This window comes from Phocoena phocoena, chromosome 14 (assembly GCF_963924675.1).
Source record: "Phocoena phocoena chromosome 14, mPhoPho1.1, whole genome shotgun sequence".
Classification (NCBI taxonomy): domain Eukaryota; kingdom Metazoa; phylum Chordata; class Mammalia; order Artiodactyla; family Phocoenidae; genus Phocoena; species Phocoena phocoena.
The window spans coordinates 64,669,246-64,687,994 of NC_089232.1; the positions used below are offsets into that span (position 1 = coordinate 64,669,246).

The 18,749-nt window shown below is 41.3% G+C and overlaps 1 protein-coding gene across 5 annotated transcripts in view; it reads right to left on the reverse strand.

Moving 5' to 3' along the window:
• Positions 1-14,428, reverse strand: part of SPAST (spastin) — a 61,128-nt gene extending 46,700 nt beyond the window's left edge. For 4 of the 5 annotated variants that reach the window (XM_065890884.1, XM_065890881.1, XM_065890882.1 and 1 more), the window contains exon 1: positions 13,730-14,144. In XM_065890884.1, the coding sequence (XP_065746956.1) occupies positions 13,730-14,144 (415 nt within the window). Of the gene's footprint in view, positions 1-13,729 lie in introns of all 5 variants that reach the window. The other variant, XM_065890880.1, reaches the window with a different exon arrangement.
• Positions 14,429-18,749: the final 4,321 nt, after the last annotated feature.

The window sequence follows — 18,749 nt, forward strand, 5'->3', positions numbered from 1 at the left end:
GTGAGAGGCCCGCATACCGCAAAAAAAAAAAAAAAAAAAAAAAATCAATGGAACAGAAGTCCAGAAATAGACCCCACATATATCACTGATTTGACTTTGACAAAGATGACAAGGTGATTCAATGGAGAAAGAATAACTTTTTCAAAAAATGACGCTGGAATAACAGACACCCATACACAAAAAAACTTCACGTGACATACAAAAATTAACTTGAAATGGATCACAGACCTAAATGTAAAACCTAAAAATATAAAATTTACAGAAGAAAACATAGACAAAATTCTTTGTGATCTTGGCTTAGGCAGACACTTCTTAGAACATAAAAATCACAAACCTTAAGAGGAAAAAAGTGGGACTTCCCTGGTGGCACAGTGGTTAAGAATCCACCAGCTAATGCAGGGGACAGGGGTTCGAGCCCTGGTCTGGGAAGATCCTACATGCCACGGAGCAACTAAGCCCGTGCTCCACAACTACGGAGCCTGCACTCCAGAGCCTGTGAGCCACAACTACTGAGCCCGTGAGCCACAACTACTGACGTCCACCCGCCTAGAACCCGTGCTCCACAATAAGAGAAGGCACCGCAATGAGAAGCCCATGCACCACATCAAAGAGTAGCCCCCGCTCACCGCAACTAGAGAAAGCCTGCACGCAGCAACAAAGACCCAACACAGCCAAAAATAAATAAATAAATAAATTTTTTAAAAAGGGGGAAAAATTGATAAACCAGACTTCATAAAAATTAAAAGTTCCTGCTCTTGAAAAGATGGATCTGACAATGTAAAGACAGGCCACAGATTGACTGGGAGAGAATATTTGCAAAACAATATGTCTAATAAACGTCTTGTAAGCAGAATATATAGAGAACTCTTACAATGATTTTTTTAAAAAGTCATTTAAAAAGTGTGCAAAAGATCAAAACATACACTTTACCAAAGAAGAGATATAACATGGCAAATAAACACAAGAAAAGATGTTCAACATCATTAGCTGTTAGGGAGCTACATATTAAAACTCCAAGATTTTAATTTTGAATGGAAAAAAGTTACAAGTCACATTTGCAGGTGTGACTACAAAATGATACAGCCATTTTGGAAGACTTTGGTAGTTCCTCATGACATTAACATATACTTACCACAAGACCCAGCCCTTCTTCTATGTATTTACCCTAAGAAATAAAAACATCAAAGACCTGAACATGAATGTTTACCAGCTTTATTCATAAGAGCTAAAAACTGGAAACAACCCAGATGTCCATCATTTAGTGAACATATTAACAAATTGTGGTACAACCATACATAGACTACTACTCAGCAATAAAAAGAACAAAATACTGATACATGTAGGAACATAGATGAATCTCAAAAACATGCTAAGTGAAAAAAGCCAGACACAAGAGGCTACACACTATATAATACCATTTACATGACATTCACTGAAGACAAAACTAGAGGGACGAATCAGATTAGTGACTGCCAGAGGCTAAGGGGGAGGCAAAGGGACGGACTACAAAGAGGCACAAGGGAGATTTTGGGGTGATAAAACATTCAATATATTGAGTGTGGTGATGGTTTACACAGCTCTTTGTCATAACTCACTGAACTATAGATCCCTAAATAGGGCAAACTTTACGTAAATTATACCTCAATAAATCTGATGTTTTAAAAGTGCAATACTCCAACATTTATGTATAAGAACATTTGTTGTGACTTGAACTATAATACCAGAACTAAAATTTTGATTACAAGAGTAAGATTAGAAGAGAAAAACTAGAAAAATATTTTTAAAACATCTGTTTGAAGGGAGCAGAGAATTTTCCAAACAGTATGAAAATTACTAAAATTTGGAAGGAGGGGACATTTCACACCCATTAGAATGGCTGTTTTAAAAAATTACCAAAATATGGAAAAGAGAAGAGCCAACAGAGGTGAGCCTATGACTTGGGGCACTTTTTTGCTTGAAACAATTGTCAATTCTGAATGCAAATGTGACCAAGAAACTAAGCAGAGCTTTCAGCAGACTCACGGGACTAAGCTGACAAAAAATGAATTCCAGGGCATGCCAAGGAGAATAAGCGGCAATGATTCCAAGATTTTGGTTGGGACCCTGCATCACTGAAGAGTTATGAACTAGGCCAGCCTGTACGAGGGCTGACACCCACACTCAAATCACTTCAGTCCCCTGAATTAGGGGAAACTACAAGCCCATAAGCTCCTACATGATCATCCTTCTGACTAAATTTTTTTTTTAACTTTTGGTCATGCCATGCAGCTTGTGGGATCTTAGTTCCCCGACCAGGGATTGAACTCAGGCCCTGGCAGTGACAGCGCCAAGTCCTGACACTGGACCGTCAGGGAATTCCCCCTTTTGACTAAATTATGGCAGAAAAATCAAACCTTACAATGGCGTCCAGCACACAAAAGGCCTTCATGATACTTGAACAGTTCTTAGTTTCCCTTACACATTTCCCTCTTTCCTATATGGGCCCCAACAACATTCAAACTCAACCAACAGACTACATCAAACCAAGAGAAGATTGGGATGGCAGAAACTTACAATGGTTGTAGTGGTAGTTGAAATTAATAGCCAATAATGTGAACTACAAGTGAACTACGTAATCTAGGACCAACAACAGCCCAAGAGCCAAATAGAGCCAGCTGGCTGTTTTTGTATATAAAGCTTTACTGGATCACACCCCCTATATGAGAGTGTTGAATAGTTTTGAAAGAGCACTTGAAATAATTATTAAATATATACACTAATATGTATAAAATAGATAACTAAGAACCTGCTGCATAAACAAATAAACAAAATAAAATTCAAAATTCCAAAAAACGAGAGAAATATTTATTAAATGGTTCAACAAAAAACCAAGAGAATGCAAAAATGGGCAAAGGACTTGAATAGACATTTTTCCAAAGAAGATATGCAAATGGCCAATAAGCACATGAAAAGATGCTTGATATCATAAGTCATTAGCGAAATGCAAATCAAAACTATGATGCAATACCACTTCACATATGGCCATTATTTAAAAAGACAGAGACTTCCCTGGCGGTCCAGTGGTTAAGACTCCACACTTCCAATGCGGGGGCCTCGGCTTCGATCCCTGGTTGGGGAACTAGGATCCCACATGCCGCGTGGTGTGGCCAAAAGATGAAAAAATAAAGTAAAAATAAATAAATAAAAATAAAACAAGTAAACTTTGAAACTAACAAACGTGAAGAAATTAGAAACCCTTGTGCACTGGTGCTGGGAATGTAAAAATGCAAAGCTGGGGACTTCCCTGGTGGTGCAGTGGTTAAGAATCCACCTGTCAATGCAGGTGACACGGGTTTGAGCCCCGGTCCGGGAAGATCCCACATGCCGCAGAGCAACTAAGCCCTTGAGCCACAACCACTGAGCCTGCGCTCTAGAGCCTGTGAGCCACAACTACTGAAGCCCGTGTGCCTAGAGCCCGTGCTCCGCAACAAAAGAAGCCACCTCAATGAGAAGCCCGCATACCGCAACAAAGTGTAGCCCCCGCTCACCGCAAGTAGAGAAAGCCCACTCGCGGTAATGAAGATCCAACGCAGCCAAAGATTAAAGAAAATAATTAATTAATTTTTAAAAATATGCTTAAAAAATGCAAAGCTCCTGTGGAAAGCAGTTTGGCAGTCACTCAAAAAATGAAACATAATAATTACCTTATGATCCAGCAATTCTATTCCTAGGTGGATACTCAAAAGTATTGAAAAGGAACTCAGACTTGTATACCAATGTTTATATAAAGTAGCATTATTAACAACAGATGGAAACAACCCAAATATCCATCAACAGATGAAGGGATAAACAAAATGCGGTATATACATACAATGGAATATTATTCAGCCTCAAAAAGGGATGAAATCTGTTATATGCTACAAGGCTGATAAACATTGAAATGCTAAGTGAAATGTCAGACACAAAAGGACAGATTTTGTATGATTCCACTTATATGAGGTACCCAGAATATGCAAATGCATGGAGACAGAAAGCAGAACAGAGGTTAATCAGGGACTGGGAGGAAGGGAGTATGGAGAAGAGGAAATGGGGAGTTATTGTTTAATGGATGCAGAGCTGCTGTTTGGGATGATGAAAAGCTCTAGAAATGGATAGTGGTGATGGTTACACAGTACTGTGAATGTATTTAATGCCAATGATTTGCATACTTTAATTGACTAAAATGGCAAATTTTGTTATCTATCTTTTACTACAATAAGAAAAAAAGACTAAATGACCCATTATAGGCAGTTTGCTGCTCCCTGGTATACAGCAATGAAAATGAACAATTACTGCCACAAGTAACCTCAAGGATTAATCTGACAAGCATAATGTTGAGCAAAAGGAGCCATACATAAAAAGAACACATACTGTATGATTTCACTGATAAAGCTCAAGATCAGGCAAAGGTGATTTATGGTGTAAGAAGTTAGGAATTGAAGATACCTTTGTGAAGGGTGGGGAAAGGTAGTGAGCAGAAGGGAGGGTGAGAAAGGCAGGCTTCTGGAGTAATATTCTATTTCTTGACCTGGTGGGGTTTCAAACTGCTGTGCTCAGTTTAATAATTCATTAAGCAACACACTAACTGTGCACTTTATGTATGCTTTAATAAAAGTGTACTTAAAAACTGAAAAAAATAGAGGAGGAAGATTAAATATATTGAAACAGAAAGTGAGTCCCCATACATTAAGTGAAAAAGGTTACAGATCAGTTTCTATGTAACATGGTTCTTTTCCTCTAACGAATATTTACGTTTATGTAACTAGACAAAATCAGGAAACTTATCAGTAATCATCTCCCTAAGGATAAGATTACAGAAGATTTTCACTTTCTATATTTGTGCATTATTTTAGAGTTGTGTTACTGTACAAGCAACAAAAATACTGATGTTATCCATCTTTAAATGAAGATAATAATAGTGGAGGGACTTCCCTGGTGGTCCAGTGGTTAAGAATCCGCCTTCCAGTGCAGGGGACACAGGTTCAATCGCTGGTCAGGGAACTAAAATCCCACATGCCGCAGGGCAACTAAGCCCACACGTGCAACTACTGAGCCCACGCACCACAACCAGAGAAGCCTGCACGCCACAACAAAGAGCCCATGCGTGAAACAAAAGATCTCACAATGAAGACCCCGTGTGCTGCAGCTAAGACCCAACACAGCCAAATTAATTAATTAATTTTTAAAAAAGTAAATCTACATTCTGTTTAAAAAAAAAAGAATAGCAGACTAATTTGTGAATCATCAACTGAATCTTTTCACTCACATGTTAGTGGTACCCAGATTGCCACAAGAAGGGTCAAAACATGAGTAGTTTGGGTAGCGAGGTAGGATGTCAGTTTGCAAGTATGTGAGTTAGAAGACAGAGATTTAAGTCTTTCTCCATCATTTAATAGCTGTATGACTTTGGCAAAGTCTGGCAATTTCTCTGAGTTTTAGTCTCCTTACCTAAAAACAAGATGACATTTATTTTACCTCATGAGTTGTGGCAAAGATCAAATGAAATAGGGCATGGGATAATACTTTAATAAAGAGATATGTAAAAAATTACCTTTATCATACTTAGTAAATTTGTTAATAAATATAAATCCTTCTACTCCGGAACTGTATGCACTATTGTATTTTAGCTCATAAAGCCCACTGCTTTTAACTTATCTATTTAGTCCTTCTTAAGCATCATTCTACAAACAATTCCAGGGAGTAAGTACATCCATTTTCCTACACAATTTTTTGCTAGCAACTTGCAAGTGTCACATTAGCGGAATAATGGGTATCTTTAAAAATCTTACAGTACATTTTAATGTGTGCTAATCCACAATAAACCACAGAGACCATGAAGCATCAGACTAACAGCGCCCTGATTAATTCTCTCATAGTTCACTATCACAGAAAGGATCCTTTCTACTCTGTTTTAATTCAGCAAAAAAAGGCCATCCTTGCTTTCATGTTCAACCATCAAGGTTTATTTCTGAAGTTAAGATTTATTTTTTCCCATTTAATTGGAAAGGTTTTGAATCCCATGTAAAGGAATCATTACAGTTTTGGACATTTTCTCTAAACCTTAAGAATTTCAATCAATTTGTCTTTAAGTCTTTTTTAATTTACTATGTATGGTAGGTAATTTTAATTTTCTTCTGTGCATTTTTGGTATTTTCCAATTCTCTATCAAGAGCTTGCATTCAGGGCTTCCCTGGTGGCGCAGTGGTTGAGAGTCTGCCTGCCGATGCAGGGGACACGGGTTCGTGCCCCGGGCCAGGAAGATCCCACGTGCCGCGGAGCAGCTGGGCCCGTAAGCCATGGCCGCTGAGCCTGCGCGTCTGGAGCCTGTGCTCCGCAATGGGAGAGGCCGCAACAGTGAGAGGCCCGTGTACCACAAAAAAAAAAAAAGAGCTTGCATTCATACACGAGTACATACATGAGAATAAAAAAATCATTTCATCTCTTTTGTAATAAAAAGCTAAGTGACGCTAAGGGGAGCCTAAGCGACTAAGGGATACTAAGTGACGCTAAGGGGAGACTTCCATCTGTTTTTTCTGAACAAAGGGTCACAATTAGCAAAAATATTTTTATATCACTCTTCAGATAATTCACCTTCTTCCTCAAATCTCATTTAGACTGCCGCTGTTTCATAAAAAGAGTAGTAAAAACTAGGTATCAAGGTTTAACAATGTTCTAACATAACCTCTTGAGGCTGTTAACCTTAAAAGAACTGTAAAATTAATAACAATAGTTTGGGACTTCCCTGGTGGCACAGTGGTTAAGAATCCACCTGCCAGGGCTTCCCTGGTGATGCAGTGGTTGAGAATCTGCCGGCTAATGCAGGGGACACGGGTTCGAGCCCTGGTCTGGGAGGATCCCACGTGCTGCAGAGCAACTGGGCCCGTGAGCCACAACTACTGAGCCTGCGCGTCTGGAGCCTGTGCTCTGCAACAAGAGAGCCCGCGATAGTGAGAGGCCCGTGCACTGCGAAGAAGAGTGGTCCCCGCTTGCCACAACTAGAAAAAGCCCTTGCACAGAAACGAAGACCCAACACAGCAAAAATAAATTAATTAATTAATAAACTCCTACCCCCAACATCTTAAAAAAAAAGAATCCGCCTGCCAATGCAGGGGACATGGGTTCGAGCCCTGGTCCGGGAAGATCCCACATGCTGCGGAGCAACTAAGCCCGTGCACCACAACTACTGAGCCTGTGCTCTAGAGCCTGTGAGCCACAACCACTCAGCTCTCATGCCACAACTACTGAAGCCCATGCATCTAGAGCCCGTGCTCCACAATAAGAAGCCACCGCAATGAGAAGCCCATGCACCGCAACAAAGAGTAGCCCCCAACGAAGAGTAGCCCCCACTCGCCACAACTAGAGAAAGCCCGTGCACAGCAACGAAGACGCAGCACAGCCAAAAATAAGTAAATTAAATAAATAAAATTTTTTTAAGTTTGTAAAATAAATAAATAAATAACAATAGTTCCCGTTTTCTGAGGACCTACTATGTGCAGACGTAAGTATTTTACAAACATTATCTCAGTCTAATAATTAGTAACTTGCCCAAGATCCTGTGGAGCCAGAATTCAAATGTCAATTTGGATAAGAGGCACTGCAATTTAAAAAGGATAAAATTAGACTCTCAAACCTGAGGTAAAGAAAAGCAGCCCCTGACATCGAGGAGCTGGTACCGTCAACTAAGCCTTGGTGTAACAAGGAAATGACCTGACATTACAACTAAGCCTTGGTGTTCTACTGAGTATAAACAATTCCACAGAACAACAACATCAGCCAAGGTCACTCTGTGATCATGATGGATGAAGACAAAAATGAGACCACTCTACAATCATGTCTAAACACAGACAAAATGTGAACATTGGCCAAGCCATGAAACACCAAACATCCCCCTCTTCGGGCTAATGACTGCTTCTTAACCAATTGCAGCTTTATCCTCACTCTAGTCTTCTCTCTTTGTGGGTTAGATTTAAGATACTTAATCACAGAATTATCCCCAATTCCTGAAAACATCCAATCCAGAGCAAAACCCTGCTTCCTTCAATCCTCCTTAAAATCACCTAATACAAGCCCAAATTCTATAAGTTCTTTTTAGCCTTTTCCTGAGATACACCATGGTTCCCCATGGTGTGTGTTCTCTTGGTTACAATAAGTAATAAATCCCACTTGTTCAGCCATAGATGGGTGTTCTAGTGAAAGCTCACTGAAAGGAACTGACAAAATCCACTTAAGAACAACAAACTAATTCTCTCCCTCTCTACTGCAACATAAAATATCTCCAAAAGAACAGAAAGATATGTGAGTAAGTATAACGTCTATGCTATACCTATATAGCTGTAAAACACTTACTAGTTCCAAGAAAATTGTGGATTTTGACATTTTTCTTTCCTCACTACCAGAATGAACCACTGAGATGTGAGTGTGCTCAAAGATGTTTTATTCTATAGGATGTCTAGCATGAGCATTTGTTAATAATTCACAAAGCAAGAGAAAAAAAGGCTAGGTCACTGATTAATACCTTCACTGATCTGATACAGGTTCAGAGAGTGGAAAACGAGTAGAAAAGTAGAGAATCTACACTTTGCCATAATTGAAAAATCCAACTACTATTGGGTAGAGCACAGAGAATAAGATAGTGAAAAAGAGGCAGGAAGGGTTAGGGAAGATCCTTCTTCAATAATTTAATATCCGTTTACTGACTATCCCTTAATTGTCATCAGGATGACTAACAATAATCTTAGGAATCTAGTTACCAGGTGAGTTTTATACGGTTCAACTGTATTCTGTACTAGGAAGAATATAAACTGCAATAAAAATCAGCTAAAAACAGAACAAGGAATGAAGTTCGTAAAAGTGGCTGCCTTTTTGTCTCTTTAGTGCAAATGCCACTAAATATTCTTGAAGAGAAATATAAAGTGTTTATTGTTTATTTAATAAAAAATAATGTTATTCTCTGGGAAAAATATGATATTATCAGAATGTCCATCCATCAGAATAATTCTTTCCTTGTTCTAATCATTTAAAGCAGAAATTAGGCACAAGAAAATTGTCTGAAATCAATCCTTTCAAAATGGTATCTAGTAGTTTTTAGGAATAAAAGAAAGTATACCAAATCTGATACTTCTGATTTCTAATCTCTAGCTTCACCTTCCGAAAATAGATGTGGATAAGCAAGTATTCTGTGTGTTTTAAATAAAGTACTACATTGGATTATATGAAATTATAGTACATGGTAATTAATTTTTTTAAAAACCTTCCATTTAAAATATAAACTGACTAGGAATAAATAAAAAAGGATTTTATTTAGATAACTTCTATCTTTGATGCCAGATGCTGCAGCCCTATCTTATCCTGAGAAACTGGCTCTCTCTCTTTCATACAATACATTGGGCCCTTACTGTCTGTCAGGTCCTACACACTTGAGGTAACTGAGCCACACCTGAAGAACCTGCACCACTGTATTACTCAGGAGACCCCAGGCTTGTCTATCAGCAGGAGCCACCCAAAGCATGTTAGGTCATGTTCTGGTTAATCCAAAGAACCACTATTACAACCTTCTCTCCTCCCCCAAGTATTCCAAGGGGCCCTTGGAATTAAAAGACAGAGAACCTGCTTCATATAAAACAAACAGGGGCTTCCCTGGTGGTGCAGTGGTTAAGAATCCGCCTGCCAATGCAGGCGACACGGGCTCGAGCCCTGGTCCGGGAAGATCCCACATGGCGTGGAGCAACTAAGCCCGTGCGCCACAACTACTGAGCCTGCACTCTAGAGCCCACAAGGCACAATTACTGAGCCCATGTGCCACAACTACTGAAGCCCGCGCACCTGGAGCCTGTGCTCTGCAACAAGAGAAGGCACCGCAATGAGAAGCCCGCACACCGCAACAAAGAGTAGCCCCTGCTTGCCGCAACTAGAGAAAGCCCACACGCAGAGAAAAAATAAATTTATTTTTTTAAAAAATAGCTTGGTTTCAGATAAATTTAGGCCTTTATGAAAATTCAGTGTCAAAGTTGAGTATGCCATAAAAAAAAATAAAATTCAAAATAAACAGCCACCTTATAAACCACATTTATGTATTACCTTGTTAAAATAAGATTTAATTTGGTCTTTATTATTTGAAGGCACCAAATGTGTCAATTAACTAATATCACTACAGTCTGAAATAGCCCACTTCACCTGATGAAATAAAGTGCCTTTCAGTATATTTAGAAGCTAGGTCAAGTTTTTAACAGAAAGGGACTGCATGACATTACTAGCCCCTTAATGGTTTAGGGGCTAACTACAGAGTTAGGAAACCTTTGAACACTATCCAATTCATTTCAATTTGTTCGTATATATTTTGATGCAGTAGGAAAGAGGGAGAATAAAATTCTTCTGAAATTAAGTTCTGTATTGTCAAGGATGGCTGAGAGGCAAATGGACTTCAAATGTGAACTCCGGCAACCACTGAATTAAAGGTAAAGTAAAAAAATTTTCAATATGCTAAAGGAAAAATTTGAGATAGAAGAGAACCACGACAACGTAAACTCCGTTTTACTTCACTGTCAAAGGAAAATTAATATAACTAATTTGTTTCGGTTTGATCTAATTTATTTTCTCATATAATGCATCAGTTGTAGAATTCAAACTAGAGTTATCATTGCCTATTCTGCTGTCCACTTTATAAACTAACTGTATAAATAAAGCAAAACCTTTGAATAGAAACATTATCAGCTGAGAGTGAAATATGTGGTACAGAGATTGCTGAAAATATTTACACTAAATATTTTAAGAGGAATTAAATATAATAGATAGAGGTATATATGTGATACGCTAAGATAAGTCACCAGCATGAAACCCAAGGTCTGAATTCCACTTCCATTACTTACCCCTCACATGGAACTGATTTCTCTTTAAATCTAAGAGTCCAGGATCCTTTTTTTTAATACCTAAGTTTTCCTTGACCTCTTATGCTACCTCCCAACTCCCATCACCCAGTGTTAACAAAATTTCCTTGTATTTACTGGAATTGATCTACCCTTAAATATATTCCCTCTATTCTAAAACAACTTTTGACCTAGATTAGTAAACTTCAAAGGACTCTATTATAATAAAATAGCGCAATAAAACAGTGCTTCTCTAGGAAGGGATAATGGTATGCTTCTTCATCCTCCCTAGGAGATCGTGGATGCTCCTTAGAGGTAAAAAATGAAGCAACAGGGAGTTCCCTGGTGGCGCAGTGGTTAAGAATCCGCCTGCCAATGCCGGGGACAGGGGTTTGAGCCCTGGTCCGGGAAGATCCCACATGCCGCGGAGCAACTAAGCCCGGGCACCACAACTACTGAGGCTGCAAGCCAAAACTACTGAAGCCCACACGCCTAGAGGCTGTGCTCCGCAACAAGAGAAGCCACCACAATGAGAAGCCTGTGCACCTCAACAAAGAGCAGCCCGCACTCGCCACAACTAGAAAAAGCCCACAGGCAGCAACGAAGACCCAACGCAGCCAAAAATAAATAAATAAATATTTTAAATATATATTAAAAAAAGAATGAAGCGATTAAAGACTTCCCTCCCAAAACACATGGTATTTTTTTCTTTTTTTTTTTGCGGTACGCGGGCCTCTCACTGTTGTGGCCTCTCCTGTTGCGGAGCACAGGCTCCGGACGCGCAGGCTCAGCAGCCATGGCTCACAGGCCCAGCTGCTCCGCGGCATATGGGATCTTCCCGGACCGGGGCACGAACCTGTGTCCCCTGCATCAGCAGGCAGACTCTCAACCACTGCGCCACCAGGGAAGCCCGGTATTCTTTTCTTAAATGTGCCTTTCTTTTTTTTTTTTTTTTTTTTTTTTTAAATAAATTTATTTATTTGTTTTTATTTTTGGCTGCATTAGGTCTTCGTTGCTGCACGTAGGGTTTCTCTAGTTGAGGCAAGTGAGGGCTACTCTTCATTGTGGTGCGCAGGCTTCTCACTGTCGTGACTTCTCTTGTTACAGAGCATGGGCTCTAGAGCGCAGGCTCAGTAGTTGTGGCGCATGGGCTTAGTTGCTCCACAGCCTGTGGGATCTTCCCAGGCCAGGGATTGAACCCATGTGCCCAGAATTGGCAGGCAGATTCTTAACCACTGTGCCACCAGGGAAACCCCACGCCTCCTTTCTTCAACGTTCTTAACCTCCATTCTGTCCTTACACTCCAAAACCCATGAATACCTGCCTCTTTCCTTATATCCTACTTCTCAGTCCAAGGCCTCACAAAGGAAATAAGTTTCAACAAAACCCACATTCTAGAACAGTTTCTGGAGTTGGTAGTGGAGACACTACAAATGAACTGCAGATTGCTTTTTTTTTTTTTAACTAATGGACAATGAAAATGAGTAGTTAGAGGGAAAAGAAGATCTCAGCATACTGGAGTTGGGACAAAAGGAGGGATTTTCAAAATGCTGTAAGACTCCTTCTAACTCCATAAAAAAATTGGCATTAGCAATTAGCATAGGTTTGGAATGACCTGCTTTAATCTTTTGAACCTCAGTTTGTTCATCTGTAAAATGCTGATACTAACAGTACCTTCACCTCACAGGGTAACTCTGAGGACTAAACAGATAACACATGTAAAGCTAAGAGCACACAGTGCCTAGCCTATAGAAAGACTAAAAAACATTAGCTTAAAAGAAATCTGAAGGAATAAAAGCATCTGAAGGATGCTTTCATTCAGAAATAGAAATCTTTAAATTTTATTGTAAAATGGTATTATAAATTAATCCTATTCACTCAATTTCTTAAATATTTATTTATTTATTTATTTTTGGCTGCATTGAGTCTTCTTCATTGCTGCAAGTGCAGCCTTCTCATTGCAGCGGCTTCTTTTGTTGTGGAGCACCAGCCCTAGGCGCGCAGGCTTCAGTAGTTGTGGCTTGCAGGCTCTAGAGCGCAGGCTCAGTAGTTGTGGTGCATGGGCTTAGTTGCTCCACGGCATGTGGGATCTTCCCAGACCAGGGATCAAACCCGTGTCCCCTGCGTTGGCAGGCGGATTCTTAACCACTGCCCCACAAGGGAAGTCCTCACTCAATATTTCAATTTAAAAATTTAGAGGTTACCCTGGAATACTTACTTAGATGAGATCAAATTAACCAGGAGCAAAAGTTTTATACTAAAATAGAACTTTATTGAAAAATACTTAGAAGTCATTACATTCATAAAAATGACTGTTATGAAACTTTTAAAAATAGTGCAAATTCAGCTGTAATCATATGCAGCTGTTCCTTTCAAAACTGAGTCACCATTTGTTCTTTTTTTCTGACACTACAGTACTCTGCTTTCACTAAAAGCCTATAACAAGGCACAGCTTCTTCGATATCAAAACCTTTTGGAAAACCTGGCTCAGAGGAAGCCACTCACTGTTTACAGCGCTAGAAAGGATCTGTGTGGTCACTCTAGGACAACTGTCACTGTCACCAGCACGTCTGGGTGTCTCATAGGGACTTGGGTCATGCAGAAGTGTAAGTGTAGGCTAGTGTCTGAAACAAAGTCACCGGCTAGGGTGCCTGAGAGGAGAGAGGTGTTTAACTGAGAATCGTGTTGGATGAGGGTCTAACCCGAGGAAGCAGTCTCACCGGGCAGATCAATTACGGAGGAGCACCGCCGGCTCCCGCAGGAAAAGGGACGCAGGTGTTGCCCTCCCTCGGCGACCCCACCGCTTTCTTCCCGGCGCCGCCGCCCCCTCCCCCCAGGCCCCCAGTTACCTTTCTCGTCCTCATCGATGCGCAGAGCAACGGAGATGTACTCGAAGGCCTGCTTGTGGAAGGCTCGGACGCGCTCGGCCTCCCCGCCTGGCACTGGCGCAGGGGGCGAGGCCGAGGCCGGCGCCGGCGCGGCCCCGGAGCTCCTCTTGGCGGCCATGAGGGCGCGGGAGAAGCGCTGGCAGAGCCACACGAAGAGGAGCCCCAGGTGGAAGGCGACCAAACGCAGCAGCGCGAAGCCTACGAACAGCGGGTAGGAGAAGTAGTACAGGTTTCGCTTATGCGGCGATTGGGGCGAAGGGGCCGGCCTTGGGGCGGGGCGGGAGGGGGCCAGGCAGTGGGGCGGAGGCCTGGGAGGCACCGGGCTGCTGGGGCCGCCGGAGCCTTTCTTCTTCCCTCGTCCACCCGGAGAACTCATTCACAGCTCCCACTGCCGCCGCCGCCATAACCCGCCTCCCGCAGACCGACGGCAGCCAAGCGACGGCGGCGGCCACTGGGACGGCAAGGGCCACAGACCCTCACGCGCCCGCCGGTCCCAGGAGCTCGGCACCCCGGCGCGCTGCTCTCCAGCCCCGCCCCTTTCTCCTTGCTCGGCCAGGAGCACAACCCCTTCTCCACCTCCTGCGGTCGGTAGCTCCTGCCCCTCCCTCTCTGTCCTCTCAGCCGCTCGGTAGCTCAGAACCGCGGCCGGGCGCGCACGCGTACGCGCACGCCCTCCCGAGTCTTTCTCAGGCGCGTGCGCACACGCCGCCGTCTTTGTTGCCCTGAGCTCTTAGTGCGCGTGTGCGGCTCCCGCCACTCCGTCCCTTCCCCGCGGAACTACATTTCCCAGTGCGCAGTTCGGCCTACGTCTGCCATAGGGACCGGTCGCTCAGTCGACTTCGCTGACCCTGGGAGCTCTTTAGCAGGGAACTTAGGCTATCAACTCACTGGAGGGACCGCTGCAGCTTGGGGTCGTTCGGCTACTTCTCAGGGCCATCTTACGGTGTCATAGTTTTCTTATATTTCTTTCAGCATTTTCTGCCAGGTCTTCCGCAAAGGATGGTTGATCTGAGTTCCATCACAGAAGTAATGCGTCCCAATCTAGTAATTATTATGAGAGGACAGCAGTTGTAGAGGCGTACAAAAACTTAAGGTCACCGAAAACGAAACTGTTAGCTCATTGTGATGAAATCATCAGTTCCAGAGATTTAATTAAATTAGTACGTGTTGACATGTCTAATCTGAAGAACTAATGTTTGAATAAGGGAATCCTTAGGTTTTGCTCAGTAATCCCATACTTCCTGAGCAATTCAGACTGGGCCTTTTTTTTTTTTTTTTTAATTCTACTGGACTTCGCTTCCTGTATTCTCCTGAGCTGCAAGCACAGAACCCTGCTTCCCAGATCACAGAGGTGGAAGCACTAGGTTAACCATACTCTCCTAGAAACTGGAATCTTGGATGGAAACACACTGGGGTAGAAGGTAGTAAGAACTGAGTGTTCTAAAGAACTGCTCTATCAGTTTATTTTCATTGAGATCCCCAGAACTACCAGGTTCCTGGACTGGTCACTTACTTGATAACCTATCCCAAAACTATCCAGTCTATTTCTCTATTTTTCTGCTTCTGTTTCTCCTTCCCTCCTTCTCTCTTTTTCTCTCTCCTACTATCTCCCTTTTTTTTCTCTCTTCTCTTTCTTTTTTTACTTGGAATAGCCGTAATTGTTTCTTGTTTCTTGTTGCCCAAAACTAAGGAATACTAATTGAAGTAAAGACCCCATTGTTTACAGTGTGAGGTTTACAAGTGCTTCCAAGATTCTCCACATTCTGGCCACAACTTTATCTAGCTTTTCCCCACCACTACTCCCCTACAAATGTAGGCTATTGCAAAAATGACTTACTCCCTGTTTCCCTCTTACTGTTCCCCACCCCTTTTCCTGCCTCTGTGCCTCGGCCAGTTCCTCATTCTGAAATACTTTCTCTCTCTCACATCTGATTCATTTCAATTCCTAACTTCCCTCTTTTGAACCCTGTGGTACTTTTTGTTGTGTGAAATCTATTAGATTTATACATATATCATGTAAACAAGATGTATACAATGGGCCCTCCGTATCTGTTGTTCTGCATCCGAATTCAACCAACAGCAGATGGAAAATATTTGGAAAAAAATTCCAGAAAGTTCCAAAAAGCAAAACTTGAATTTACATAGCATTTACATTGTATTAGGTGTTGTAAGTAACTAGAGATGATTTCAAGTGTATGGTAGGATGTGAGTAGGTTATATGCAAAAACTATGTCATATTATGTAACAGGCTTGAGCATCCTGGCTTTTGGTATTGGGCAGGGGGGTGGTTCCTGGAACCTACCCCGCACCCCCAGGAAACTAAGGAACAACTGTATAACATATATATAATTTAAAGAAAAATAATAAACAGCATCTATTTTAAGAAAAACTAATGTAACCAGTTCCTTGAAGCACTCTGTGAGCCCCTCCCTAATCTCAAACTCTTTTCTCCCCCTCTAGAGGAAGCCACTATCCTGAATTTTGGGTTTTTTTTTTTTTGGCCACCCCCCCCGCCCCGCCCCCGCGGCCTGCGGGATCTTAGTTCCCCGACCAGGGATCGAACCTGTAACCCTTTCAGTGGAAGTGCAGAGTCTTAACCACTGGACCTCCAGAAAATTTATCCTGAATTTTGTAGTCATCATTTTTTTCTTTTCATTTTAGTTTTGTGTATACATTAACATATGTAAATATGCTGTATAGTTGCCTGGTTTTTACCTTACACAAATATAATCATACTGCATGTATTCTTCTTTTTTTTTTTAATTAATTAATTAATTAATTTATTTTGGCTGTGTTGGGTCTTCGCTGCTGCGCATGGGCTTCTCATCGCGGTGGCTTCTCTTGTTACAGAGCATGGGCTCTAGGCGCGCAGGCTTCAATAGTTGCAGCACATGGGCTCAGTAGTTGTGGCTCGTGGGCTCTAGGGCACAGGCTCAGTAGTTGTGGCGCACGGGCTTAGTTGCCCCATGGCATGTGGGATCTTCCCGGACCAGGGCTCGAACCCGTGTCCCCTGCATTGCAAGGCAGATTCTTAACCACGGCGCCACCAGGGAAGTCCCTGCATTTATTCTTCTTAATTTGATTTTTCTGCTCAATATTAAGTGTTTGAATTTCCTCCTTGTTGATTTGTTTTCACTGCAACTGTTAAATGGGTATTTAGTTTGGTGCCAGCCTTTTTTTGGTTGTTTTTCCTTAAGTAACTAACTTTTTAATTTAGCCAAGACACTGCGCAGTAGTAGAGTGGCTCTAGAGTCCGACTGGTTGCATTCAAACCCCTGCTCCCCCACTTGCTGTGAACTTAGACTAGTGACTTGGCCTTCACATCTGTAGTTCAGCTTCCACATCTATCAATACATAATAACGTAGTAGTAGGCAGTGCCTGGAATGAAGTTGTGACTTGATATTTGTTGAAGAATTGTTCTCCCACATCTACATATATACTATAATCCAACAAAAAGTATTGGCAAGTTTCTGAGCACTCTTTGCTCTTTACCAAGACCACAGTTATCCTCATGTCATTTTTCTTTCCCTTAGAATTTCTTTTCTTCCTACTCCACTGTCAAAATCCTTCAAGGCTTAACTCTAATATTATCTTCATGATAAATCCTTCCCTTATCACCTCCAGCAGAAATGACCCGATTTTTAAATTCTTACAACAATATGGTTGTGTTACTCTATGGCTCTTCTAGTATATTGTCTTGTGTTATTGTTATTTAAATACTTTATCACCTCCTGATATAGATTATAAATTCATTTCAAGACAGTGGCCAAACTTTACATATTTTGACTCACTTTCTGTACCTAGCCTGATGCCTTGCTTATGGTACTCATTTAATAAATGTTAATAATTTGAAAAATGATTGAAACATGGTAATCGTTGTAGATTTCTGTTGCTGTGTAATAAACCACTCAAAAACTTACTGACTTAAGATAACAGCCATTTATTTACTCACAGTTCTGTGAGTCAGCAATTTGAGTTGAGTTTGGCTGGGTGGTCCTTCTGCTGGCCTTGTCTGGGTTCATTTATGTGAATGCAGTAATCTGCTGCAGGCTTGACCAGGGCTGAGTGGCCTAGTTATCTTCATTCACATGTCCAGATGCTGGTGGTGGCTATTGGCTGGGGCATGTATCTCCAGCAGGGTATTCCAGACTTCTTTATATAGCATCTGGCTTTCAAGAGAGAATGAGTCGAAGATGCAAGGGCTCTTGAAGCCTAAACTTCAAAGTTGCACAATGTAATTTCTGCTGCATTCTTTTGTCAAAGCAAGTCACATGGCCAGCTCCAACATAAGAGATGGGAAAATAAATTCTACATCCTTATGGAGGAGTAGCAAAGTCACATTGCAAAGAGGTGTATATGTAGGGATGGAAGAAATTATTGTGGCCGTCTTTGCAAGTAATCTACCACAGTGATTATGTGCAGAATTTCCTTTTACCTCAATTTCAGATTAGAGCTTAAGATGGTTTGCACATCTAAAAAAGCATTTCCCAGTCACTTTGGTGAGTCATAAAAACATTCCTAGTTTCAATCATGAGGTAAATTAATGAAGTTTAAGGAGACAACAGCAACAATGATGATAATGATGACTACTACTACTACTACTAGCTAACATTTATTGAACCCATACTCCAGGCTAAGCAGGTTAACTTTTACTGTTGTAGTCAATCATCACTATTTGAGTTAAGCATTATGGTCTCCATTTTTTAAAATAAGGAATTTGAGGCTCTAACAGTCTGTTACTTGCCCAACATCACATATTAGTTAATGACACACACTACTTTAGGGTTTTAAGGTTAAAATCTAGGCTTCCAAAGAAAAACATTTTTACATAGACTTTATATTTTATTAGTCATGAAATAAATATATCATTAGCCCCTGGAACAAGAGTGATCTTTCATTCCTGAGCATCCAGGTATTGAGTTTCTGACCCCTGGCCTCTCACTTGCTAAGTCCCTGCTATCCAGTTGTTCTTTATATTGA